The 23447-nt window shown below is 41.8% G+C and overlaps 2 protein-coding genes across 2 annotated transcripts; both read right to left on the bottom strand.

Annotated features, from left to right (window-relative positions):
* Positions 1–111: 111 nt before the first annotated feature.
* htra3a (HtrA serine peptidase 3a) lies at positions 112–5912 on the bottom strand (the record flags this gene model as incomplete). The annotated part of the gene is given in 11 exon segments (XM_080520853.1): positions 112–280; positions 703–798; positions 971–1019; positions 1104–1151; positions 1240–1354; positions 1555–1587; positions 2493–2505; positions 2507–2703; positions 3315–3537; positions 3799–3904; positions 5465–5912. Coding segments are annotated over 11 exon segments (1464 nt in total). The 5' UTR covers positions 5880–5912.
* Positions 5913–7980: 2068 nt separating this feature from the next.
* Positions 7981–22838, bottom strand: pi4k2b (phosphatidylinositol 4-kinase type 2 beta). Its single transcript, XM_080494326.1, has 11 exons — positions 22330–22838; positions 17238–17389; positions 16780–16860; positions 16520–16639; positions 16226–16357; positions 14399–14552; positions 12931–13004; positions 12353–12455; positions 11728–11861; positions 10685–10744; positions 7981–9208 (listed from the first exon to the last, which is right to left on the bottom strand). The coding sequence occupies exons 1-11, from the start codon at positions 22673–22675 to the stop codon at positions 9035–9037; spliced, it is 1530 nt and encodes a 509-aa protein (XP_080350452.1). The 5' UTR covers positions 22676–22838; the 3' UTR covers positions 7981–9034.
* Positions 22839–23447: the final 609 nt, after the last annotated feature.

Below are 23447 nucleotides of genomic sequence, written 5' to 3'. Positions count from 1 at the left end.
TGGACTCGCACAGTTCTGTGGCAGAAATGTAAAATATTCTACTTCAGCTTATTTGTGCTCATACAGCTTATTCCTGATGCATTGTCCCAGAGTTGTTTACCTTCCTGTTAGTCAATGCTCCAGAAGCTGAGGGTGAACGCTGAACAGCAGGTCGTCATTGCCTCTGCAGATCTGGATCAGAAGTGGTCTGTCACTCCGCAGCGCCTGGTGGACGTCTGCGGTGGTCCGGACGAGCTGCCCGTTCAGCTTCACGATGACATCTCCGCCTTTGATCCCTCCGCTGAGGCCGAACAAGAGAACAAGTCACATATAAAATATCAAGGAGAAATGCAACAGTAATGGATCATTAATCTCTGCATTCACCTCCATATTTAAATGACCGAACAATTATGAAACAACTACTCATTTATTGGTGATTGTATAGAAGGAAGCTATAAAAGTTCATTCATATAAAGGAGAAGAAAAAAAACCATCTGCTACCTGTTAATATTCAAAACTGCGGAAGCTGCGGAAAGGAAGCGGATGCAGAAGATGTACGGATGCTTCAGTTTGGGTTTGGGTGAGGCAACTAGTATTTATGGTTGAGGTTACGGTCAGCGTGCAGGAAATTAATAGTTGGTCATTGAGTAATGGAAACACGGCTCTGTGTGTGTGCACGCGTGCTTGTGTGTGCTGAGGCTTTTCTCGTGTGTGTGAGCATACCTTTCAGCTGGCGTGTCGGGTATGACCTGCTGCACCAAAACTCCACTGCTGACGTCGGGGAAATCTGGTCTGTGGCGCTTCAACTCCGCAACAAGGCTGAGGCACACGAACACACACACGAGAACTCAGACAGAGGAAACGATTGAAAATCCAACACGGATGACATTAATAACAAGTATTCACAGAATCCTTTTTATCCAAGTCTTTACACCGGGGAAGTGATCATATGTGGTAAAGTGACTTTATCAGTGTTGATATGTAAACTCACGCCTTTGTGATTGTGATCATCCTGAAGCCTAAAAAATATCTCCTCATGTCTGACGCGTCTGAAACAAACACAAGAGTTTGATCGAAGTTCAAACAAAGCTCAGTCATGATCGTTCAACCAGTCAGAGATTCACCTTCATCCGACTGAGGGTCCTCTGTCAGTTTTCTCTGCCTCTCCTTCTCTGTAATGACACCAAAATATCTCATTATTGTTACAATAAAGACTCTGCGGCCTGTATTTTGATGTTAAGATGTTTATAAAAACCTCACCTTTGCTATGCTTAATCTGAGACTCCGACAGGAATCTACTGATTCTGTCCGAGGGGATCGCAAAGGAGATTCCTGCAGTCACTTTGAGAGTATTGATCCCAATCACCTCCCCGTCCTGTGGAAATAAACATATTTACAGACACACACAACTCCAAATTATGTGTTTTCATATATACAAATAGCAAACTACAAGTTGTATACTTAAATTAAATAAAACTGGGTGAATTCTGGGGGTCTTCCCCATTTGAAAAAGCGTTGCTTTAACCACCAAAGGAGCACCCATAATCAATGAGATCAATAAAGCAAATCACTCACCAGGTTAACAAGAGGTCCTCCAGAGTTACCGTACTTGTTACAGGCATGAAAGACACAAACAATCACAACAACGTGGATTCAGCATCCAGACATTAGAATAAATTAACAGGATTAGAGTGTATTGATAAATGTAGGAGAAGATACAGGATACAGATGTGACGTTGGTTAAAATGTTTCAAATCAGAAATGAATTACAGTTCATATCATCAGTTCGTTGTTTAAATCAGTTCATTTTGCCTTACGTTTGTTTATAAGTCAACTGTTTTCTTCTCTGCACAACATTTTTCAACATACAGCAGCTGATATAAAGATATGTCATCTATTTACTGTCTTGAGGCAATACTGTGTCATCTTGTTTTATTTTATTTTAGTATTTACTCATACTTAAGTACAATATAAACTACATAAGGTACACCTACATCTCTGCTCTCTGATTTGCATTTTTGAACACTTTAAATTCCTTGCCTGGATCTAAACTCTATTTTCTTTTCAAGAAACTTCATTGTTGGAGAAAAATGTGCTACGAAAATACACTGTGTGTACATATGTGTGTGTGTGTGTGTGTGTGTGTGTGTGTGTGTGCGTGTGTGTGTGTGTGTGTGTGTGTGTGTGTGTGTGTCTGTACACACAACGTATGTACATATGTACTGTGCGATGTAAATTGTATCAGGTTGATATATCATATTCAGGTATTTAAATTCCTCCTGAATGCATCTAATTCAACTACAATTAATATTAAAGGTGAACATTATCTGTACTTGAAAGTAATTCAAGTAATGTAAGAGTAGTTGAGTAAAAGCTTTGTACTCTTTCCATCTCTGATTACTTTGTTCTGTTACATCTGACCCAGATTTTGCAGTTTCTTTCCAAATCTAAAGAGGCCCGAGGCATACAAACAGAAAGTCTCCAACTGTCCTGGACCTCCCCCATTATTCAACATGTGTGTGCGGTCACGTTAATGATGGCGTCGGTCTGGATGTAGTCCATGTCCGAGTCCTTGATTCCCAGCTCTTTGCCGTCTCTCTGCACCGTGCTGACGATGCCGGTAGTGACGGTGTTCTGCAGTGCGAACGGGCTGCCGATGGCCACCACGAACTCTCCGGGCCTCAGTTCAGCCGAGTGGCCCAGAGACAGAACGTGAAGCTTCTTCTGCTCCCAGAGCAACAAGACACACACAAATACCAGAGAGGGTGAGGAGGTGGTGACACGGCAGACACATACGGGGGGGATTACCACCAAAACTACATTCATGTTAGGCTCAGGATGGAAATTAGATGGAGAATGTAGATGTGGCCCGACATTTCACTTCCATGGGAATCTGCTAACTATTATTTTTGTGCAGCACTTGTTTCACTTTAATGTATCCTTGCTTATTAGATGTAGTATCTGCATCCCTCTTATTCTACCACAGATGAGCTCAGCTTTTGGGCTGCGATTAAAAACATCAACACGACTGCTCACATGTCTTCTGGGATGGAAAATCATGTGAAGTAGTCGTCTTGAGATTCCATGTTTGATAAAGTGAGGGTAGAAGGATGGATGAAAAAAAAAAACCACTACATTTCGAGGAGGCGACTGAAGATTAAAGCTTACCAAACTGTCCAAATATTTGAGGTATGAGTGTGAGAATACACACATCAGCGCAGAGTCTGTGAGTCACAGAGGTCGTGTTTATGAGAGACGTCCCACAACTCTTCTGAATGTCTGACGGGAAGCCGTCAAACCCCGTCAGGATGTGGCTCCGCGCTGCTCTCTCTCACCTGCGGGTTGATCTTCACCGTGGCGATGTCTGCCTTCCTGTCCACGTCTCTGACCGCCGCCTCGTACGCGTCTCCATCGTGGAGCTGGACGCGCAGCTGAGGCCTCCCGCTCACTGGGTCGGCCGGGGTCACCACGTGAGCGTTGGTCACTATCACGCCGGAGGGAGTCACGACGAAACCAGAACCGCTGGAGAGACGCACGTGGCGGCCCAGGAGGGGATGTCTGGACAGAGAGAAAGACAATATTATTATAATTACTATTATTATATACATTTGAAGCCTCGAAACATACAGCTGAATGAGTTTATAAAAATATATAAATACACTTGACCAAGAGTAAATAAATAAATAAATAAGTGTGTGTGTGTGTGTGTGTGTGTGTGTGTGTGTGTGTGTGTGTGTGTGTGTGTGTGTGTGTGTGTGTGTGTGTGTGTGTGTGTGTGTGTGTGTGTGTGCTGCTGACCTCTCCTCACACATTACAAACCTCACAAACAGCTCAATGTGGACGACAGCAGGAGCGATCTTCTCCACCGCATCGGCAATAAAGTTGAACTTGTAACGAGGGCTGCTGGGATGGACGAGGGAACGACCTGCACGTATACACGTACACACACATCATACACTCGTGTTGTATTACACAATTTAGATTCCTTGTATGAGTGTTTGACTCCGTGAGATTTGAGCCTCGGCTCCTCTGGTGGAGTTCGTGTAGGACAAGACTAAAATCAAAAGAACTGATGGAAACTTTTATCCATACTGAAGCTGCAGAAGTCCCATCAATGATGGTTGAATGACAACACTTAAAAGGAATTCACACTATTTCAGAGTTTAAACTTTTTAATGTGGGGTAATTAGAATATTCAAAACCTATTATGAAACAAGCTTAATGGTGTGTCTGTCTGTCTGTCTGTTTCTGGTTGTGGTTTTCTTCATCTTGTCCCAAGCAATAAGTGTATATGGCGTACCCCAGGGACTAATCCAGGGTCCATTTTTGTTCACAATATACATGCTGGGAAATAGTCTGAGAATTTACATTGTTGTGCAGATGATACACAACTGTATGGAAAACAATCCAATTCACAAGTCGACCCTCTTGAACTTTTTTTTTTTATATATATATATAATTTTTTTTTTTTATTTATTAAAACTGTAAGATATGGAAGACACTTCTAAAAGTAAGTGTGTACACATCTGACCCATCAAGATGTCTTTAAAACACTTTTCTACAGTTTTACATTACATTTAATAACTTTTACTTCAGTGGGGTTGAAAAGTTGAATCAGTGTTTTTATTTTTGACTATTTTAGAATCACCTTTTGTTAGAATTATTACAATATGAGTATACTTTCTCCTTAGAGAAACAGGAGAATGAACAAAGATATAAAAACCAAGAATGATTTTGATTATTTTTCTTGAAAAAAGTCTACTTTCCTGAGCCCAATGGCTTTGTTTAGAGTTGGGTTTTTTTTAATATTCAAACATCCCATCATAACTGTATCATGAATGAAGACAAAAGATAATAGAGTTTTATGTAGCAGCCAAATGACTATCACTCCTCATAGTTTTATAACCAATTCATGTATTTTTGTAAAAGTCTACAGCAGGGACCTGCAACCTTTATGACCAAACAACCTGTTATCATGATTTAAATAAATGATCTGAAAAATCAAGAAAAAAAAAAATCAAGAAAAACCACTGCTATTTAAACTACTGCATTAACGAAGAGTAAAATGTTGATATAATGAAATATGACATTTTTAACTGTTGTGGCCATTATTATAGTTTTTTTGCAATGGATTTTCCACTTTAGCCATTTTGGCCTATTTAGCTGTTTATAACTGCTGTTTCTTAATGGTTAGAGCATTTGTAGTTATCCTAGCGTTTCCCCCCTTTTTTTCCTTTATCTTTTAACTTTCCTTTCATTCTCATTTATTTCAGTTAAAAAAAAAACTGTTATGGCTCTTTCACCCTATTTACCAGTTTGTAGACATTTTGTGCGGAATGCAAATGAAATTAAAACGAAAACTAATGTGTGCTGACTCCACACATTGTGAAAGCTTCGAGGAGCCACTGCAGAGGAGCTGAAGAGCCACTTGCGTGGCTCCAGAGCCGCAGGTTGAACGCCCCTGGAACCTGAGAGCCCTTCCTACCTTCTGCCGGGGACGCACAGGATCCTTTGTGCGCCTGGATGACAGCCTCTCTGCCCTTGTTCACAGCCTTTCGACTGGCTGCTCTCATCTTACACACATTGCTGTAGGTTTTCCCGTCGCTTCCACACAGTTGGTGCTGCGTCTTGCAGCGGCACGTTCCCCTCATGGAGCCGCGCCGCCGGCTGGCAGAGAGCGGCCGGCACTCCAGGCCGTCCCCGCACGGGAGGTCGTGCTTCCGGCCGCAGGGGTCTCCGTCTCTGGGCGAGCACACCAGGCAGCAGTTGCATCTGTCGGGGACGTATCCTCCGGGACAGCTGGGGCTCGGACAGGCGCTCACGTCGCACCTGGACGCGCACTTGTCAGCGCGCAGCCCGTGCGTAAAAAGAAAAACTACCGCGAATAAAAACCTCTGCATGCTGATAAATATTTACAAGAAGTGTTATTTGTCTTCTCTCTGTGAAGTCTTGTTATAGCTCGATGCAGAAAACCTGCAACATCTTGGTTTTAAACCTGAGTCGTGTCTGTAGCAGCTCCTCTGAGGATGTGATGAAAAAGGGCTCAGGTCTATATGAAGTCTGTTTAGATGGAACTCGTACAGGAGTCATCTGTGTCTGCATAGTTTCACAGTCTGGTCACTGCGCCACTCACCTCTCGGAAACACTCAACACAAACTCAGTGAAGCACGGGAGGAGAACAAACTGAACATTCTACCATCTAGTGGAGACATGACGCACAACAAGCCGTTTTTCATCCTTGGTCACTGAAATGTTACAAATAATTCACTTAACAACATGCTTTCTTTTTTCTTTTCTTTTTTAACTCCATCATTTTAAACTAAGTCGTTTAAAGGGAATCATCTATCTGTGATGACACTGTCCTCCCTCATCAGTCCTCACAGCAACAACAATTACACAAAAGTTCCCCCAAACCTCACTACTCTATTGTTTATCATCATAACAAAACATAAATGATTGTGAAGCATGAAATGATAATTATTTTTTAAACACTTTTCTCTAGAACTAAACAACTGTGGTGACACTTTTAGTCACAATGACAAAGTCATTAATAGACTGGCTGTAGGTGTGATGAGCCCTCAGACCGTGGACTTCCAGGTCCACTGTCAGAGATCCTGCAGGAAGATAGAGCGAGAGAAAGAGAGCATAGTCTACAGGAGAGCTCGCTTGACAGTGAATTTAGAGACACTGACCAAATTCCACATCTGCGGGCCGAGGTAGGAAGTCAGAGCTCGTGTAGAAAGTCCATGCGTTCAGAGGAGAACATGCAAACTCTTCACAGAAAGTCCTTCAAAGCCCAGAATTGAACCGGGGAATTTCTCACTGTGAGACTGTGAGGGTTTAACGCTGCACCGCTTTACAGTTATTTTATTAACATCTATCACTGTTTTCTATTTACTTTCTCATGTGGAGTTCTATTGAATCAGATAAGAAAATTGTTCTTGCAAAATTCACATTGCTATAAAACAAATTAGAAATTTCTGAAAAGACTCAACTAATTTGAGTCATTCGTACACGTGGAGTTGGTACATCTGTTCTACATTAAGAGAAAATCCTTCACAAATGTCTGATTTGAGACTTCTCTTCCACATACTTGATTTGATGGCATAATTTTATAATTTGGCTCGGGTTTTTTTTTATTGTATTTGCTTGAATTTTCAAAAAATTAAGTTAGTATGAAAGTATACATTTTCTGGAATTTCATGTTGGGTTCAAGACGAAACATGGATTGTATTTCCAAATGTGGTCGTACAGCAGAGAAACCAAGGTGGAAACTGTAATATAATGTAGTTGTGCTGTGTTACTCGTCCTTTTAGATGATCTCAACTTGAGTCAATTACAGGATTCAGAGTTTGTGTTGATTTGAACCCATTGAACTCTCGTTTCCATGAGCATTTCTCCACTGGGGGTCAGTGTTGAGCTCTGGATGCACTGATTAAACAATCACACGCTGTACTATTGCATCATGTCAACTTCTCACGACTCATTTCCTGTGCAGGTGTGTGCCGTCTCACGGTGACACATGTGAGAAAGTAAGTGCGTTTGTGCCTGAGTTTTTATTAGCACATGGGATTATGGGCAGGTTCTTTTTTTTTTTTTTTAATGAGGGCAGGTGAATGATGCACGTTTTCAACATTGGCTCATCCGACGCTCCATTGAAGTCTGTAGCATGAACCGGGAACAGTTTGTCTCCTATTGAAATAAAATTAAAAATTTTAATAAACCTTCCTACTTAATTATCTATAAGTAATAAGAGCTTAAATTGGCCATCTGCTTTGGGCCCCTATATTATGTATTTTCTTAATTTTTAATATTTAACTTTTTATTCATATTTACTGTTCCAACCCTGAATTTCTATAATGCCACAACCACAGCTTTTAACTGGGTGCATGAATACCAAATGTGCAGGCGCGTATGATTTGCATTGCTTTTAGTTTCCGGGATAAGTTTAAATTGACTGCATAAATAAATACAGAACAAACACATGAATGTGCCAAATTTTATTCATTTTTTTTATCTCTTAAATATACAATTTTCCTCGTACAATCACTGAGTTGGATTAAAAATTTCAAGATGCATACATAAGAAAACACAACGGCATCGAGCAAAGTGAAACATTGTCCTCAATCATGATGGGGTTTTTTTTGTAATTCTTTCACATTGTATATAATAAAGGGAAGTCACCGTCCCTCATGCCATGAGGTTCAAGAGCAATTAAATACAAACAACAAATACATTCATGGTGAGAAGACTCTCTTCCCGAGACCATTCTGTCACGACTGAAATGTTTCGGCGCAAGAATATGTGTAAAAACCGTAAACAGATTTACATTCAAGCAACGCCTTCAATTCCTGTTCCGCCTCCTCCAGATTCAAGTTTCGGCAGATTTCCTTCGAAGCAGATTTTGGCAGTATGCAGTTGAAGACACTGTTGTTAGATAGACGTGGTTTCACCCAGTTGGATAGAAAAAAAGCCACTTCCTGCAGTGAAAGTGCACATCTACATTTCAATAAGTAATCCTGCAAGGCAAAGCTAATATTTTTTGACTTCATCCCAGCTCGGAGATGATCTCAACAGAGAGAGAGCGAGCGAGAGAGAAACACTTTGTATAGAGATCAGTGAGAAGTCTTGAGGATTTCCACACCCTTCTGGTATCTGTGGTTTCTCTTTGGCCATAACTGCACTGACAGACCTCACACCAGACTTGTGTGTAAAAAGAAAAAAAAAAAAAAAAACAATAAATCTGCTTCCTAACAATAAACAAAGCCCACCTCTGTGGAAAAGCCGATTATCCAATCAAGTCACCGTGGTAAGCACAAACAGCCCCGAGGTCTCGGTGAGAGACAGTACTATGCTAATCTCTCCGACTCCCACGCTTCCCTGCGCTCTCCACAGAAACCTCCGATCATCCACAACTCCAACAAAACGTCTTCACCCGTGTCTCCCTCTTTATTCCTTCCCCCGCAAGGGGCAAATGCCGACAACTCCTGGTGACAATCTCATCTTCTCCCTCGCGCCGGGACTAAACCAGAGTTGCCTTCACTCTTGCCCTCGACTACCAGGAGGAGAAAAATGGCCGCTTGCAGTGGAAGGTCTGCGTGAAGGCGTTCCCCAGCGTGACCACGCGGCCCTGGCCGCCCGAGCGGCTGCGCTCCACCACCACCCGGGGCATCTGCACCAGCTGGATGGGGCTCTTCCCGTCCTTCAGCGCCTGGGTCAGGTTCAGCACCTGAGGACAAGCACAAACACGACGTGCTAAAAATCACAGGACACACATTCAACACAATCAAGGTAACAAAAAAAAACAAACAAACAAGGAATGCACCGGCAACATTTTTTTTAATGAGAGACATAAATAGTTTAACTGTATTGTGAATAACAGCAAACATGTCTTTATAATCTGCCTGGATGAGACTTTTCTAAGTGTTTCAAAAGAAAAGTTTCAGTATTTTGTGTCAACCCGAGTTAAATTCATTTTAGATTGCTGTTGATTATGACACTCACTGAGCAGACCATTTTAAACTCACCAGTTAATGTCAATCAGGTTTCCGATCTTTGGTCTACATGATGCAAACAATAACAACTGCCGTGTTTTCATTTCAAAGTATGCAACTTTATTAAGTTTAACCACCAGACAAAAAAAGGAAGTCAAGAAATACGAGAACTGGACTGATGAGGAACAGAAGCCGATCATAACCACATATTGCACTACTTTTAATAGTAACTTCTTTTTTTGTAGAATTCAGCAAAACATTTGGGGGGAAATTAACTTTCCGCCCCTGATCAATGACATTAAAAGGCCACGACATTGTAAATGACCTTATAACTTAAAAAAGGCAGAGACAGCTCTATTTAACTTGGATTTTTATTAATTATTCCATCCAATGTAATTAGATTACAATCTTACAAACTTCTCTAAAACTGTTATATGGATTCCCTCCACCATATTTTCCTTTTTTAAATAAAGATAAAGAATAAACATAATAAGGGGCTTAACTGTGGTGTTTTTGTAAATCTGCAGGTGCATACTGACATTTACTACAATGTTTGTGTATCCTAATGTGTTAATAGGAGTTTGTTATTAAGAGGGTTTAAGAAGTGGCTTAAGGCTGTTTACTATTATTACGCTCCTGTCAAACTGTCTAAAAACTGATTGCTGATTTTTCATTTGCTTGTTGAAAAAAAAATACTGCACATACCAAATAAAAGGTTGCATAAAAGAGGGGAAACTGGTTTACAAGTGAGACGACAACAGAAGAACTGGAAAGGTGAGGAGCAGCCGTACTCGTCTTACAAAACTCGCTCAGGCATTGGAGAGAGAATTCACAATTATATAACTGTGAAGTGAGATTATAAATAGCAGAGATCAAAAATATACTGATCAGAGGTTGAATGCGTTGCTGATTTTATCGCAAAATCAAAGTATGTTCAAAAAGTTACCGAATCGATAGACTAGTATTAAAAAAAAAAAAAAAAAAAAGTTAAAGTTCCAACTCGCCATTACTGTTGATTATGTTTGAATATCCACAAAAAAACGAAAAGCACTACCACCACGTTGAAAGACAAACAGGTGTGACCAGAAGAAAAACACTGGAAAGGTGAGGCTGATGATTAGTGAGGTGAAGGAACACAGGAGTAAACGAGACGGAAGGAAAAAGGAGGCAGAAAGACCAACGGAGCGAAAAGAGGAGGCAGAAACACTCACCTGCCCTCTCATAACAGACATCTGTCGCTCAAACATCGTCTTGTCGAAGCCTTTATCTGTCTGAGGGTAAAACAAAATGGAGTTATCTCGAAATTCAAACCTCAGCTCCGTCTGTTATGCGTTTATAGAACGACAACAACGCAAACAGAGCAGAGCGGTTCAGACTCCACCTGCATACACCAGTCATTTTGCGACTGTGTGCACTTCTATGCGAGTCATGTGGTCTGGGGGAAACTCAGCCTCAAAGTTTCACGTTTACGCGACACCGTTGTGGAAACAATGCTAAACAGTGTAGTTTTCATGTTGGGCCACTAGTGGGTGCTGTTGTTTGTTTGTTTCTGACGAAGTCACACACACACATGCATGCAGAGAACGAGACACTATAAACAATACTAACGGCGAGAACGTGGACATCCGACGGACAAACCACCTTGTTATTACAAGTGACTCAGGAGAATATGGACTGGGAGTCGTGGCACTCTCGGAGGAGACATTGTTCTTATTGCTCATCAACCGAGCATGTGACGAACAACTATTTATTCCAATCATGGGGCGCGTGCCCACGAGCAACGGCTCTACTGTCTGCAAGGAGATGCGTCCTGAGCGTTTCCAGACAGCATCATTTTCGCCCGTTGACATAGCGAGGCAGTCAAGAGCATGTTCAGTCTGGCTCCAAGCCCCGTCTTCGTGTAAACAGACCCCCCCAAAGCGAAACAAAGGTTTTTCATTTTCATTTCAAAACATTGTCGTCTAAACAGGCTCTTAGATTTGTGCCTACATGATTGTTCTTTTTCCCCTCAGCGCAGACAGGACTGCAGCGCGTCTCCACGGCCTTTCTGACACTGGAGCTGCATTGTAGTAGAGCTCAAACAAAACATTGCAGGAGCTGATTGATGAAAGTGAACCTGTGAGTCTAAACTGAGGAAAAAGCAAAGCCATATAGACAACTGTGTCTGGGTTTGTTTTTTTTTTGTTTGGGTTTTTTTTTAAGTCTTTTTGCTACCGTAGCAGTCCCACAGAAAAGTAGAAGCTGTGATGAGTACCTTGAACATCTCGTAGAGGTCCTCGCAGAGGTCCTGGACGAAGTTCATGTCGGAGAGGCGGGACAGCACCAGCTCTCTGGTCTCCTGAGAGAAAGCCACTTTAGCCTGAGGGAGCCAGGCCCAGTGGAACGGATCTGATGGCAGAACGCAAGAGGACGGTGTGTTTTCAATCGCAGTACGTACAATCATGAGAAACTGCATCTCTGCATTACGACCACTGCATTCAAACAAAAATTGCATTTATCAACCAGAACTGTAGTTTATATCGCTTTTCCGAAAACAAAGACGTAGATTTAAGTGATTTCGTTTTGCGCTCTTGCTGCGTAACAGGGCGACTATAAAATGACTATAAAATGTTAAATTTGATAATTTTTAGTATTGGAGCGGATTTTGGCCAACAGGCCTTGTGTTTGACACCCCGGTTTCAGAGAGATGAAATAAAGAAACACTTTTTTACGTTAAAATGTCACATATGTCACCTTGCTCTGCATGATGTGAGTCGTTTTGAGAGAAAGTATTAAAGGCCTGCTTTTTTTCCCCAAACTGTGGGAGGAAGGAAAAGCACATGTCGACAGGGAAAAGGTTCTGAAAGCCAAACCCAGGTAAACCAGAGCGCTGAACTCACAGGCTCGCCATTCATCCGGGTGTTTAAAGGGGAAGGCCAGGCCGTTGTCGATGGCTGCGATCTTGATGCAGGAGTCCGGACAGTTCTCTGGCCACTCCGCATCCTGCGGCGAACACACAGCAACATTAAGGAGCGGAATTATTGATGACTCGCGGTCGGACTGATCATCGATCATCATTGTAAACACTCATCGATTGCACAGACGGACTACTTTTGTAATCCATCAGTGCTCCGCAAACAATGATTAATGGACGGGCAGTCGTAGTTCAGCCGCCGCTTGCGCCAGTCAGGTCACCAGAGGACTGGTTTGTTCTGCGGCTGCAGGCCCAACCTATTGTCTGCCTGCGCGTGCTTTGTTTATGAATGAGCCATTGAGCAGTGTGTGTGTGTGAGTGTGTGCGTGTTGATGTTTGTACGAGGCCCAGGGAAGCAAAATAACCACATTCAAAATAACAAGCCGCGTCCCACGATGCGGCCAATAATGGATATTTGCATCGACAGTGAAGCTGGATGATTTTGTTTTGACAACAGTGATCACGCCTTAAGTCTATAAAGATTTAACTACATATGAACCACACCTTTTCTCCTCCTCCTCCTCCTCCTCCATCTCCTGGTTTCTCGTACTTGATCAACCAGTTGTCGTTCCCTCGATCTGCAAAGGAAGAAAAAGTCAAATAAGGAACAGGCCCAGCCGTTTTCACGCGTGCTTCATCCGTGTTGCCGTTGAAGTTCACATTAACTGATCAGCACGACCGGGAAATAGTCAGGAAGGCGAATGCCACCGCTTCCGTCATGCCGAGTTTCAGTTTCTGTCTCCAGACTTCAACAGGTGTCAGCACTCTGTCCAGTCCAAGATGACCAGATGATTCTACCCTTGTTTTCTTTGTTTTTGTACTTTTGTGTGATTCTTTGTACCACCGCCTGACGGGTGAACGTCACCTTTAGCCGCCAAGGCCTCACTCATTTATTATAATCTTAATTTGTCCATAATTTTTTGTCTTATTTATTTAGCACTGAGTGGGATGGTACATCATTCCGTTTTAGCACAATGACAATAAGGATCGTGATTCTTCTGAAGTCAGCACAGGGCCAGAGGAGTTTGATTCTGTGGCCTCACACAAGTTGGCAGGAATTTCTCATCTGCAAGGATGGCACTTCATCAATCTCGATTTTATGGCTGTTGGAACCTATTTTTGTTTATTTTACCGTCTGCTAAGTCGCTGCTGATGTCGTTTCACAGTATTGTCCTCCTTCTTGTATGTCTAACAACTGTATGCCATGAATGTACATTCTTTATGTTTGCAACACAAAATTGAACTAAACCCGACAAATGTCAGTCTCTTATCAGAGTAAATACAAACACAGTGACATCAGACATCTGGTCTTGTTTTGTTGAAGATGGTGGTGCCTCCAGTCTTATCAAGGTTTTCTTTTTTCCCCTCATTCATCCAACATGAAATGTGTTTTTTTTTTTCTTACATTAGTGGTTCTTTCTATATTTTCTACGGTTCACCATCATGTTTGTCGCCTTTCCTTTTTGTCACTTTTGTTTTTTGACTAAATGAATCAGTGGGTTTACATACTACATAATACTGCATTGACCTCATAATTCCACAAATCCGATAATGATCAGATCCTTTTGTCCATATGTAAATGAGCTCATCACGGCACCTTGATTAATATACAAATTTGAGGTTTGCTGCTAAAATATCCGTGACCTTTGAATACATGAGGTCTCTCAGACCTCTGGTGGGCTGCTGTGGTATCTGGCGCCAAGATGTTGGGAGCAGATGATTGAGGCGCTGTAATTTGCAAGACAGTGCTAACACTACACCGTGTGCATTGATGGGCTTTGGATGCTCATCAGTCTAATCAGTGAAGGCCCCAGGGAAGGCCCCAAGGAAGGCCCCAGGGAAGGCCCCAGGGAAGGCCCCAGGGAACCCCCCCCCCCCCCCCCCCCCCCCTCTGAAGAGCACAAAAGGAATTCAGCAGCAGCAGTTAAACTGACCAGTTTGGAGTGAATTTAGGTCAGCAGCACGCACTCACCTGTGTTTCGGATCACGTAGTCCAGCACCACGAGCCGCTCGAACTGCGACTGCAGCTGCTTCCTGATGTTCTCCGCCAGCGGCTCGGCTTCAAAGCGCCGCAGCCAGTAGTCAGCTTCACGGTAGCCTTCCACAAATAGTTGGAAGGAGCCCACCTGGAAAATCACATAAATCACTGGGAGTTTGCTTAAAAACTAGAATTACTGTTTGATTACAGTTGACAAAGCAAGGCGTGAGTTCACTGTTTGAAGAGCCTGCTGACAGAGGCCGAGCTTTAAAGACACTTCCACTGAACCTGACCTATTTATTTGAAGCAAATCGTCTTCCAGGAAATAGAAAAAGCGCGCGGCACAATTCTTTTTACTGTCGTCCACTGAAGCCACCGCTATTCTGAGACAAAACCACATGCACATCCTGGAGATGAAACAGCAGCTGGTGTGTGTGTGCGTGCGTGAAAACTAATATCACAATACATGTTGTGTGAGAGGGTCGTTGCACGTTTTATTCTTAAATTCTGTGGTATTGACAGACAGCTGCACGACACCAAAGAGAAAAGAACATTAATTTTCAAATCAGGAAAATGTGAAAAAGAAGGAGGAGTAAAAGGTCTTCGCTCATCTGTGTTTCATAGGATGGTATTTAATGATTAAGTCTTTTTTTCTTTATTGTGTATTACAGCAGAGATACCTGTGATATTTTAGATTATCATCTCAAAAACCTTTTGTATTAATGCTTGCAATCTCATCAGTGCATTCTTACATCAGTTTGTTTTATATTTTGATACGGGCAGTTGGGGTTGGTGGGGTGTGTGTGTGTGTGTGTGTGTGTGCATGCGTGTGTGTTTTAGTTCTCTTTTTAAAGTATGTGAAGCATTTATGCTACAACAGTTGTATGAAAAGTGTTATACAAATAAAAGCTTGATTGATTTGATTATTGTAATAATTTGATTATTGTAATAACTGCAAAAAGTCTTTTGTAATGAAAACATACAAAAGACTGTATTGCTGTACTGTAAAGATACAGCCCCCTCTCTCAATCTTGGCATGATTACATTTTAAATGGCCAACATTATGCCGTTAATGGCAGTTATAACTTTATTGACGATCACTCCATTCATTGTTGGTACAGGTGTTAATAAAATCAATGCTCAATTTGAAAAACATGCCTCCTAACGTTTTCATTTTCTGTGGCCAACTCTACCGTACATTTCAACTAGTGGTAGAAAACTAAAATATAAAGATGATATGCATTTAAATGGGATTGTTGTGTTTCTACTTGAACATGACAGTGTTGTATGTGGTGCTATATAAGTAAAGTTACATTGAATTGTTTAGATTCTGCTTTAAGAAGTGAATTGATGTTAAATGGAAAATGTAGTTATTTCTAACTTTCTAAAGCTGAATTGAATTATGACCAAGGTAATTAATCATTCACGTAACACCTGAGCAGAGCTGGACCGCTGTCTACTTCAGTCAGAAAACTCTGAATAAACCTAAATTCTGTGCATTGAATTGATCATTTTGATACCAAACTGTGTGCTTATCGTGAATTAGTTAGAAATGCCACTAAATAGACTTTTTAAATCAATTCACTTCACCAAAACATACATACGTGCTCCCGTTTAAGGTAAATACTTGCGTCTTAAATGATTTTATTAATAGTATTTCTTCTAATCTAATTAGTCACTGTACCTTTGATTGACCTTTGTTCATTTTTGCTTGTGTTTTTTTATCTAATCTCGTGCTGTAAACCTTGTTCCATGTGAGGTGACAGACTGACGCTATGACGGACTAAACGTTTGATAGCATAGCGAAGAGGTCGCCGTTACCTTGGGGGGCAGGCCCACTCTGTGGAAACGTCGTCCCACTTTGGGGACTTTTTCTAAGGCGTACTTCTTCCCTCTGGACTTTGCTCTGTCGATGGCGTTGTAGTGGAATGTCTCACTGGCCAAATACACCACCTGAGAGACAAAACGGCAGACATTTACATGAGCCTAGTGAACGACCACACCGACCTGCACGCTCACTGGAGTGAGCAAACTTTGTGTTTCACTGTAGGAGTTAGGATGTTAAACAGAGTGACCAATGTTTCGGAGGAGATGAAGTCTGTACGACAAACACACCTTGGTTTTGGGAACAACTCCAAGGCCGAGTTTGGTGTCGACCAGCGAGGCCGCGGCCTCCGACAGGTAACCCTGGTTAGGTAGCAAACATCCTCGGCCGAAACAGCACGGACAACACAGCTGAGGAGGAAAACAAGGATTTGGATTGTCCGCATTCCTTCGTGTCTTCTTGCAGAAGTACTTTCCATGAGCTCGGACAATAAAGTTTCATTTCATCAGAACTAACGACAGTTTACGAGCGTCCACGACTGTTTAGGTACCTTGTGAAAGTATTTGGTCCACTTTGGGTTCAGGTGACCGTACGGTTCTTCTGACTTTGGCTTGAAAACTCCAATAATTTTCTTCAGCGGGGGGGAAAAAGAAAAACATGGCAGACAATATGAATTTGAGTATTGATTGAACATGTTTCTGAGTCACATTTATGAAAAAAGTGACTAAACCAAAAGCTTGACGACGACATGCGGCTGACCAGTTACAGATCGGTCATCATGAGACCATCATTTACTGCATTATTCAGTGATTCTCCACTGAATGATGAAGCTGGTTGACTCACCTCGGGTAGCGCAAATAACCTCGATTCCACCTTTTTGATTTACACAGAAATCTGGGTAAATGTTTTCCCAATTGACTCCTCGTTTTTGATGAAGATCTGTCGCGTTTTTTTTGATGCGACATGCGTCTGAGCTGTTTTCAGCAGGATTCTTCGACCTCAGCTCACCCCTTTTGAGTCTTTGACGAAGTAGCTCCCGCTGGATCCCTGGGAAATCCTCTCTGGACAGACGCCGCTCTCGATGGCTTGTTCCGCCCTTTGAATGATGTCTGCAAACTCGGGGTCTTCGGGGAAATGGTTGAAGTCCCCACCGTTGGTTCCTAGCAGGCAAACAATTGTGTATTTATTTTAATAGAACAGTGTGAATTTTGTTCAGATGGTGTTTGCTGTTTAACAGTCAGTCTACCTGCTTTTTAAATTGATTTCTGATTAAATTGCAGCCAATGCTAAAACACATCCACAGATCAAAGTTGTCAGTGTTCCTTAAGCCCAGAAGTTCCCAACCTGAGGTCTGGGACCCCATCGAGAAAACGTCAGAGACTGATTGAGGCCTGATGTTTTACCTGCTCTGACATTTTAAGAAAAATGTCAAAGAAATTTTAGAATAAAATATTTTCCATAACAGTAGTGAGGCCACAAAAGAAACTAGGACTGCTATAGTGGGGCTGAAGCATATAGTCTTGCCAGATTCAGGTATTTATTTATACAATTCTTGTTAAAAAGATGTTTTTTGGTCAGCTTCTTTTCCCTCTCTGCATCTGTCAAGGGAAGGTTCTTGTAATTTTCAAACAACCTTCCTTTGACTTCAAAAACCTTTACAATATGGCTGCGTGGTGTTAGTAAAGCATGCAATAGGTAATAACGTTATCAAGGTTTGTCATTGAGGTATAATTAGACATGTTTGTGCCTTGCTCTTCAAAATAACAATGACTTGGTAGCTTTATAGTTAACAGTCATTATAATAACAATCCAACCTGGTCGTCTGTCCATACGAATGTCCATGTACCGGTACTCACTGTTCTTAATGTTTATAGCGTATTGGTTCCGTGCAATCATGTGGTTTCTTTACAAAAACAACCAACAGCACCCATTAGTGGCCCAACATGCTAAGTACATTGGTTTAGGCCGCGTTACATGCAAATGGACATAATTCTCAAAAGGATGTTGTGTAAACGCAAGATTTTCCTGAAATGAAAACGGAAAAATGCTGCGTCTTCACTTGAAATGTCATTAAAACTGGGTTTTAGAGGCAATCTAGGGAGACTGTCTCACCAGTCTTCCTTCTGTCACCACAGTAACTTGTAATTACACAGCGGGTCAAATACAGGTTGTTCATCTATCACACGACCGTTTTACATGTACGGCCTATTAAAACCTTCAATTAAGAGCCTGTGGCATAAAACCCAACCAAAGAAAAAATACCAACTCACCGTTAGCCAGATACTCATTTTCTGTTAAATTAGTTATTTTTCTATTTCCTTGCAGATTAATAACCATTTCTCTAAAAAATAAGTGATGTCTGGTGGGCATAATGTGCTAATTAGTCCTTTGAGTCATGTGATCCAGCATCTTCTCCAGAGCAGTCACCTGACGGAGATGCTGGAGGGGTGAAGACGTGAGGCACAGGGAGGAGGTCGAGGGACCGGACAAAAGGCACGGGCAGACTATTAGCATGCCATTTGTCACAGAGAGATAAGGAGAAACAAAGACATCTTTGAAGCTAAACGACTCGAAGGAGCAAATCGAGAAGAAAATTAAATAGAGAAGAGACGGAATTAACGGATAAAGATATGCAAATACAACAAAAGAGGAATTAATTACTTCGTAAGTAGATGCTTGTCAGTAGCATCCTGATTATGTAGCCAACCTCGTCGTGCACTTTTAATAAAACTCTGAATTATCTTCTGAGTTTAGAGGTCAAACAGATGTATCAGGGAGGATCAGACATACTTATATTACCGCAGTCTCTGCTTTAACTTTGTTGTTTTTATTTCCCATCCATAAAAAAGCTAAAATATTAGAAATATACGTCTTCACAGAGCCGCAAGGCTTGTGGAATAGAAACAACATTTTGCTCAATTCATTGACAGACCCATACAGTTTAGACCAGAGTTTCTAAGCACGGGCCCTAAAGTAGATCTGAATTCCACTGAATGTCCAACAATAAATTCCATGTGCTTGTCTATCTCTCTTTTATCATGATGGATGTGTTATTTCACTGCAGTGCACTGGCGATAAAATGATATTGTGTGTAGCTGCAGGCCATATTATCGACTCTTCTATCTCCCCCTTTACTTTACTCTCAGCCACAACATGTAAAAAGAAGCTGTTAGAGTAAATACTTCTTCTGCTCCAAACTCCCCCTCCCACCACACACTGTGCTGGACTACAGAGTGCCTGTGTCTTTGCGCGCTCGGTGGCCTTATGCATAGTTAATATCCGTCTCTCAGGCGTCCTGGTCAGCTAATGGGACCTGCAGAGCTCTTTCACAGCGGGACTGTGACTCGCTGGAAGCTCCAGAGACGTGCAGACCTGCAGTGCACACAGTGTGTGACATGTCACAGCGCTGCACGCTTATAAAGGGCACGGCGAAGATGAACGAAGACACTGAACCGTAAACTGGATGCTTAGGTCTTTGCTTTCACTTGAAACACAACAAAATAGCTTGCCTCGGGCTAATAGAACGGTTTCAAATGTGCTTAAACATATACAAATGAAATCAGCGCCAATTTGAGTGCAACTGTAAATCGTAAATAACCTTGTTCGTTGCCTTGGGCCTCCACGGACGAGGAAGGTTTATTCAACACACGTGCTATGTAATAATATACAAACTGTACTTTAATTCTTCTTTCGCAAGATTATGAGCAAGAGTGCATTGTAAGATTTACCTGGAAGAACATCTATTGGTGATTGGGTTGGCATTTTTAATCACACAAAGTACCGGCGCTTCAGATCCTACCAGTACCAATTTGGTAAATTCAGACCTGAGCACTATTATTCTAAAAGGCCACAGAAAATGGGACGTGAACACTGGCGGATCTGGGTTAGGTGTTTCTACCGGCGGCCTAGATTCCCCGGCTCTGACAGAACATGGCTAAACAACAAGACAAACAGGAATAAATAACCAAGTTAACAAATGCTGAAAAATGGTGTTGCGGAGGGAAAGGAAAAAAAAAAAAAAAAGAAGATGTGGGCGGTGTGAGTGGGAGCACTGTTAAATCAGACAGCCCTGCTTCCATGGCGACGAGATCACCTTCCCTTTGTTTTCCCTCTATGTCAGCATTTTTCTTTTTAAAGTCTGAAACAAAACGTATCGGTGGAAAGATGCAGGAGAGACAGCAGCATTGTTGGAGGAGTATCAAGTTTACGAAAACAGGTGAATCTGCAAAAGTATAATGGCAGGAATACAGGAAACTTGAGCTACACATGCATGCTGGAGCCGTGGTTAGCGCTCTCGCTGGGGCCTCTTTTGCGTGGACTTTGCATGTTCTCCCTATGTGTGAGTTTGATTCCTCTGGTACTTCCTCTCCCACAGTCCAAACACATGCATGAAAGGTGACATTGTGAGCGTGTGTGGTTGGCCGTTTCCGTGTGTTTGCTCTGTGATGAACCGGCAACCTGTTCAGGGTGTATCCTGCCCTGGCCCATAGCGAGCTGGGATTGGCTCCAGCGCCATGTGAAGCCGAACAGGAATAAGCAGCTTAGAAGATGGATGGAGGATGTCACTTTTCGAGCAAGTGTGTTTGAATCTAGTGTCTGTATGGAGTTTATGTTAATCTGGATTATCCGGTTTCTTTTCACTCCCCCCCCCCCCCCCCCCCCCAACAGCTGCTAAAGGTGTTTTGGAATAGATGATCATAGTGACGTGTTATTTAGCTCCTGCTCTCCTGCAAACTCTGTATAAAGTTAAAATAGATGGAGAATTAATTTTTGCCCTCATTGACTATTTTTCTTTTCTAAATTCTTGAAATTCAATTGGGTCCTCTTGTCCTTACGTTTATTGATGCTTGGTTATACTGAAAAAAAAAGAAGTCCAAATAAAATATCTAAAAAAGAGTAGCTGGAAAAGTAAAATGTCAATGGTGGCATTTTAAACTATGTTGTGCATGCTGAGCTTCATTGATTGGGTCAAAGTACCTGCCGATCTCACACATGAGTGATATAATGAGCCATCTGGAAAGGGTACAAACTCTAAATGTGTCAAAGCACAACCACACAAAGTGTCCAGATTAAACATGAGGTACTTTCTCCCAGATTTTTGACACCCAATCCAAAGTAACTGGACTCTTTAGTTGCTTTTTTTTTGGGAGTCTTGCCACCCTCACTGTCCACACCCCATAGAAGTGTCACAGCTTTAATGAGGAGACTAGCTTCAATGAATTGGAAATTTAAAGTACCTCCTTCACCTTGATGCTTTGGGGAAAGAAAAAAAATCATATCATATCATCTTTATGTGGTGATTCCAGCAAATTCTGAAAACTCTGGGGTAGGTTCTTAGAGATGGTTAAAAGGACAAATTATTTTTTCATATTTTTAGCCATTAATATTGTTGCTGATATGATTGCCATTATTACCTTTGCCAATGAAAGTTGGGCGACCAACGGAGTTGCCCGAGAAGGTTATGCGTCCATGGAGGAGCTCGACTGGGATCAGCTCTAAGGAGTGCCCATTTTAGTTGTTTTTAAATTACTTTTTTTTTTCATATTTAATAGTTATTATGTTTAATTGTTTTGGTTAACGGGGTTGAGGGGTTCTGATGAGCTGATTTACTTATCCATTTGATATCACTTGCATACATTTGTATTTAACCTTTACAGTTTTCTTTTTTTTTTATCATTAATGCTATTAATATGATTGCTATTGCTTTTTTTTTTTTTAAATCATGCTATTATCAAAATAATAAACTTTTTTTTTTAAGTTGAGAGATTCCATTTGTGACTAACGCTGTTCATCATTTATATTATCATGATTATTAGCGGGTTTTCTTTCGTATGTGTGATTGTGTCTCTCTAAACAACCCAAAATAAAGTTTACAAAACAAAAGAAAACAAAAGGGAGTTTTGTGCTTGTCTGAAGCAACAAGTTCAGGCACTCGTGAAAACCAAGAGCCTCCAGGAACTGCAGATTGCACGTTCTTACATGTGGTCGGTTTGCGTTCACAATAACCAGCTGTTGTGGATCAGAGGCGTCAAAAGACGTGCAGGTTCCCTGACCTACCTGCTATTATAAGATCCCGGAAGCCCTGATCCGAAATAATTACCTGGGGAGGACAGATTGTCTTTATCCGAGGAGGAGCTGTGTCGGTTCCGCCGGCTGCGCTTCTCTCGGGCTCCCCGAGGAGACGCCGAGCTTCCCGCTAAGCACGGCAGTAGCAGCGCCTCTTCCCCGGAGCCGTCCGTCTCCAGCTCGGTCAGGACGCTCTCACACGAATCCGAGATACGCACGGCGAGTCCGGGGTTCAGCCCCAAGCCAGTCCGGTTCTTGTCAAACAGTGCCATGGGACGGTCTGCGGGGGGGAGGCTGGGCTCCGGGACGAGTGCCGGTGTCGCCCCGGCGTCTGTTGCGGGCTCCGAGACGCTCTCCGTCTGGTCGCATTCTGACATCATCGTCGCTCACTTTTCAGTACCTGCAGTTCATTAAATGACACTGACGTCCCTTCCAGGCGTTAGCCCTCCATTTTGAAGCCTCTCCCTGGTATCCAGGAGTTTGAACCTCTGAAAATGAATTATTATTGTATTTTAAAACCTCCGTTCTGATCGATGTGTCCACATAATCCTCCCCGCTTCCTGCTTTTCATCCGACGCATGCGCACAGCACCAGCGGCTCGATTGTGGTGCTTTCACTGACACTCGGAGAACCTGAAATCCAAAACTTTAAAACGACGCATTACAGGGAAGTGTAAATAATATAATTTTAAATATTTTGTAAACATTCTCATTTAGACCACATTTAACAATTAAGATTAGGGCCACCTAAAAACAAAAAGTGTCTCAAAAACAAGTATTGCTTTAAAGTTCCGAGAATAAAGAGAGAATTCCCAGAATAAAGTCAATCTGAAGATGACAAATACACCAAACTCAGTCATTTACTTGATCTTTAGTCAGTAGAAAATAAACAATGCATACATACATACATACATACATACATACATACATACATACATATATACATACAGACATATTCAAACTATCTGACTCAAATAAAGAACTATAAACTTTATATTAAGTCAATATTTATATAGTTTTCTTTAAGACTGGTTATTTAAAAGACATGTAACCCAAGAAGCATGGCGGGATAAAAATATTTTTTACATCACTTGTTTGGAAGTCAACATTTGATTTAATGAGATGGTGTTCAATTAAACAGATGACTGACAGA

This window comes from Blennius ocellaris (genome assembly GCF_963422515.1).
Source record: "Blennius ocellaris genome assembly, chromosome: 3".
NCBI classification, from domain to species: Eukaryota; Metazoa; Chordata; class Actinopteri; order Blenniiformes; family Blenniidae; genus Blennius; species Blennius ocellaris.
The sequence above is the reverse complement of the archived record's forward strand: the minus strand, read 5'-3'. Positions and strand labels throughout refer to the sequence as shown.

What these genes read in the sequence shown, in the direction of transcription:
- pi4k2b (XM_080494326.1), bottom strand. Translation starts at nt 22,675, where the DNA reads ATGATGTCAGAATGCGACCAGACGGAGAGCGTCTCGGAGCCCGCAACA. An exon ending in AGACAATCTGTCCTCCCCAG is followed by an intron (nt 17,390 to 22,329) that starts GTAATTATTTCG and finishes TTTGCCTGCTAG; the next exon opens with GAACCAACGGTGGGGACTTC. An exon ending in GAGTGGGCCTGCCCCCCAAG is followed by an intron (nt 14,553 to 16,225) that starts GTAACGGCGACC and finishes GTGATTTTCCAG; the next exon opens with GTGGGCTCCTTCCAACTATT.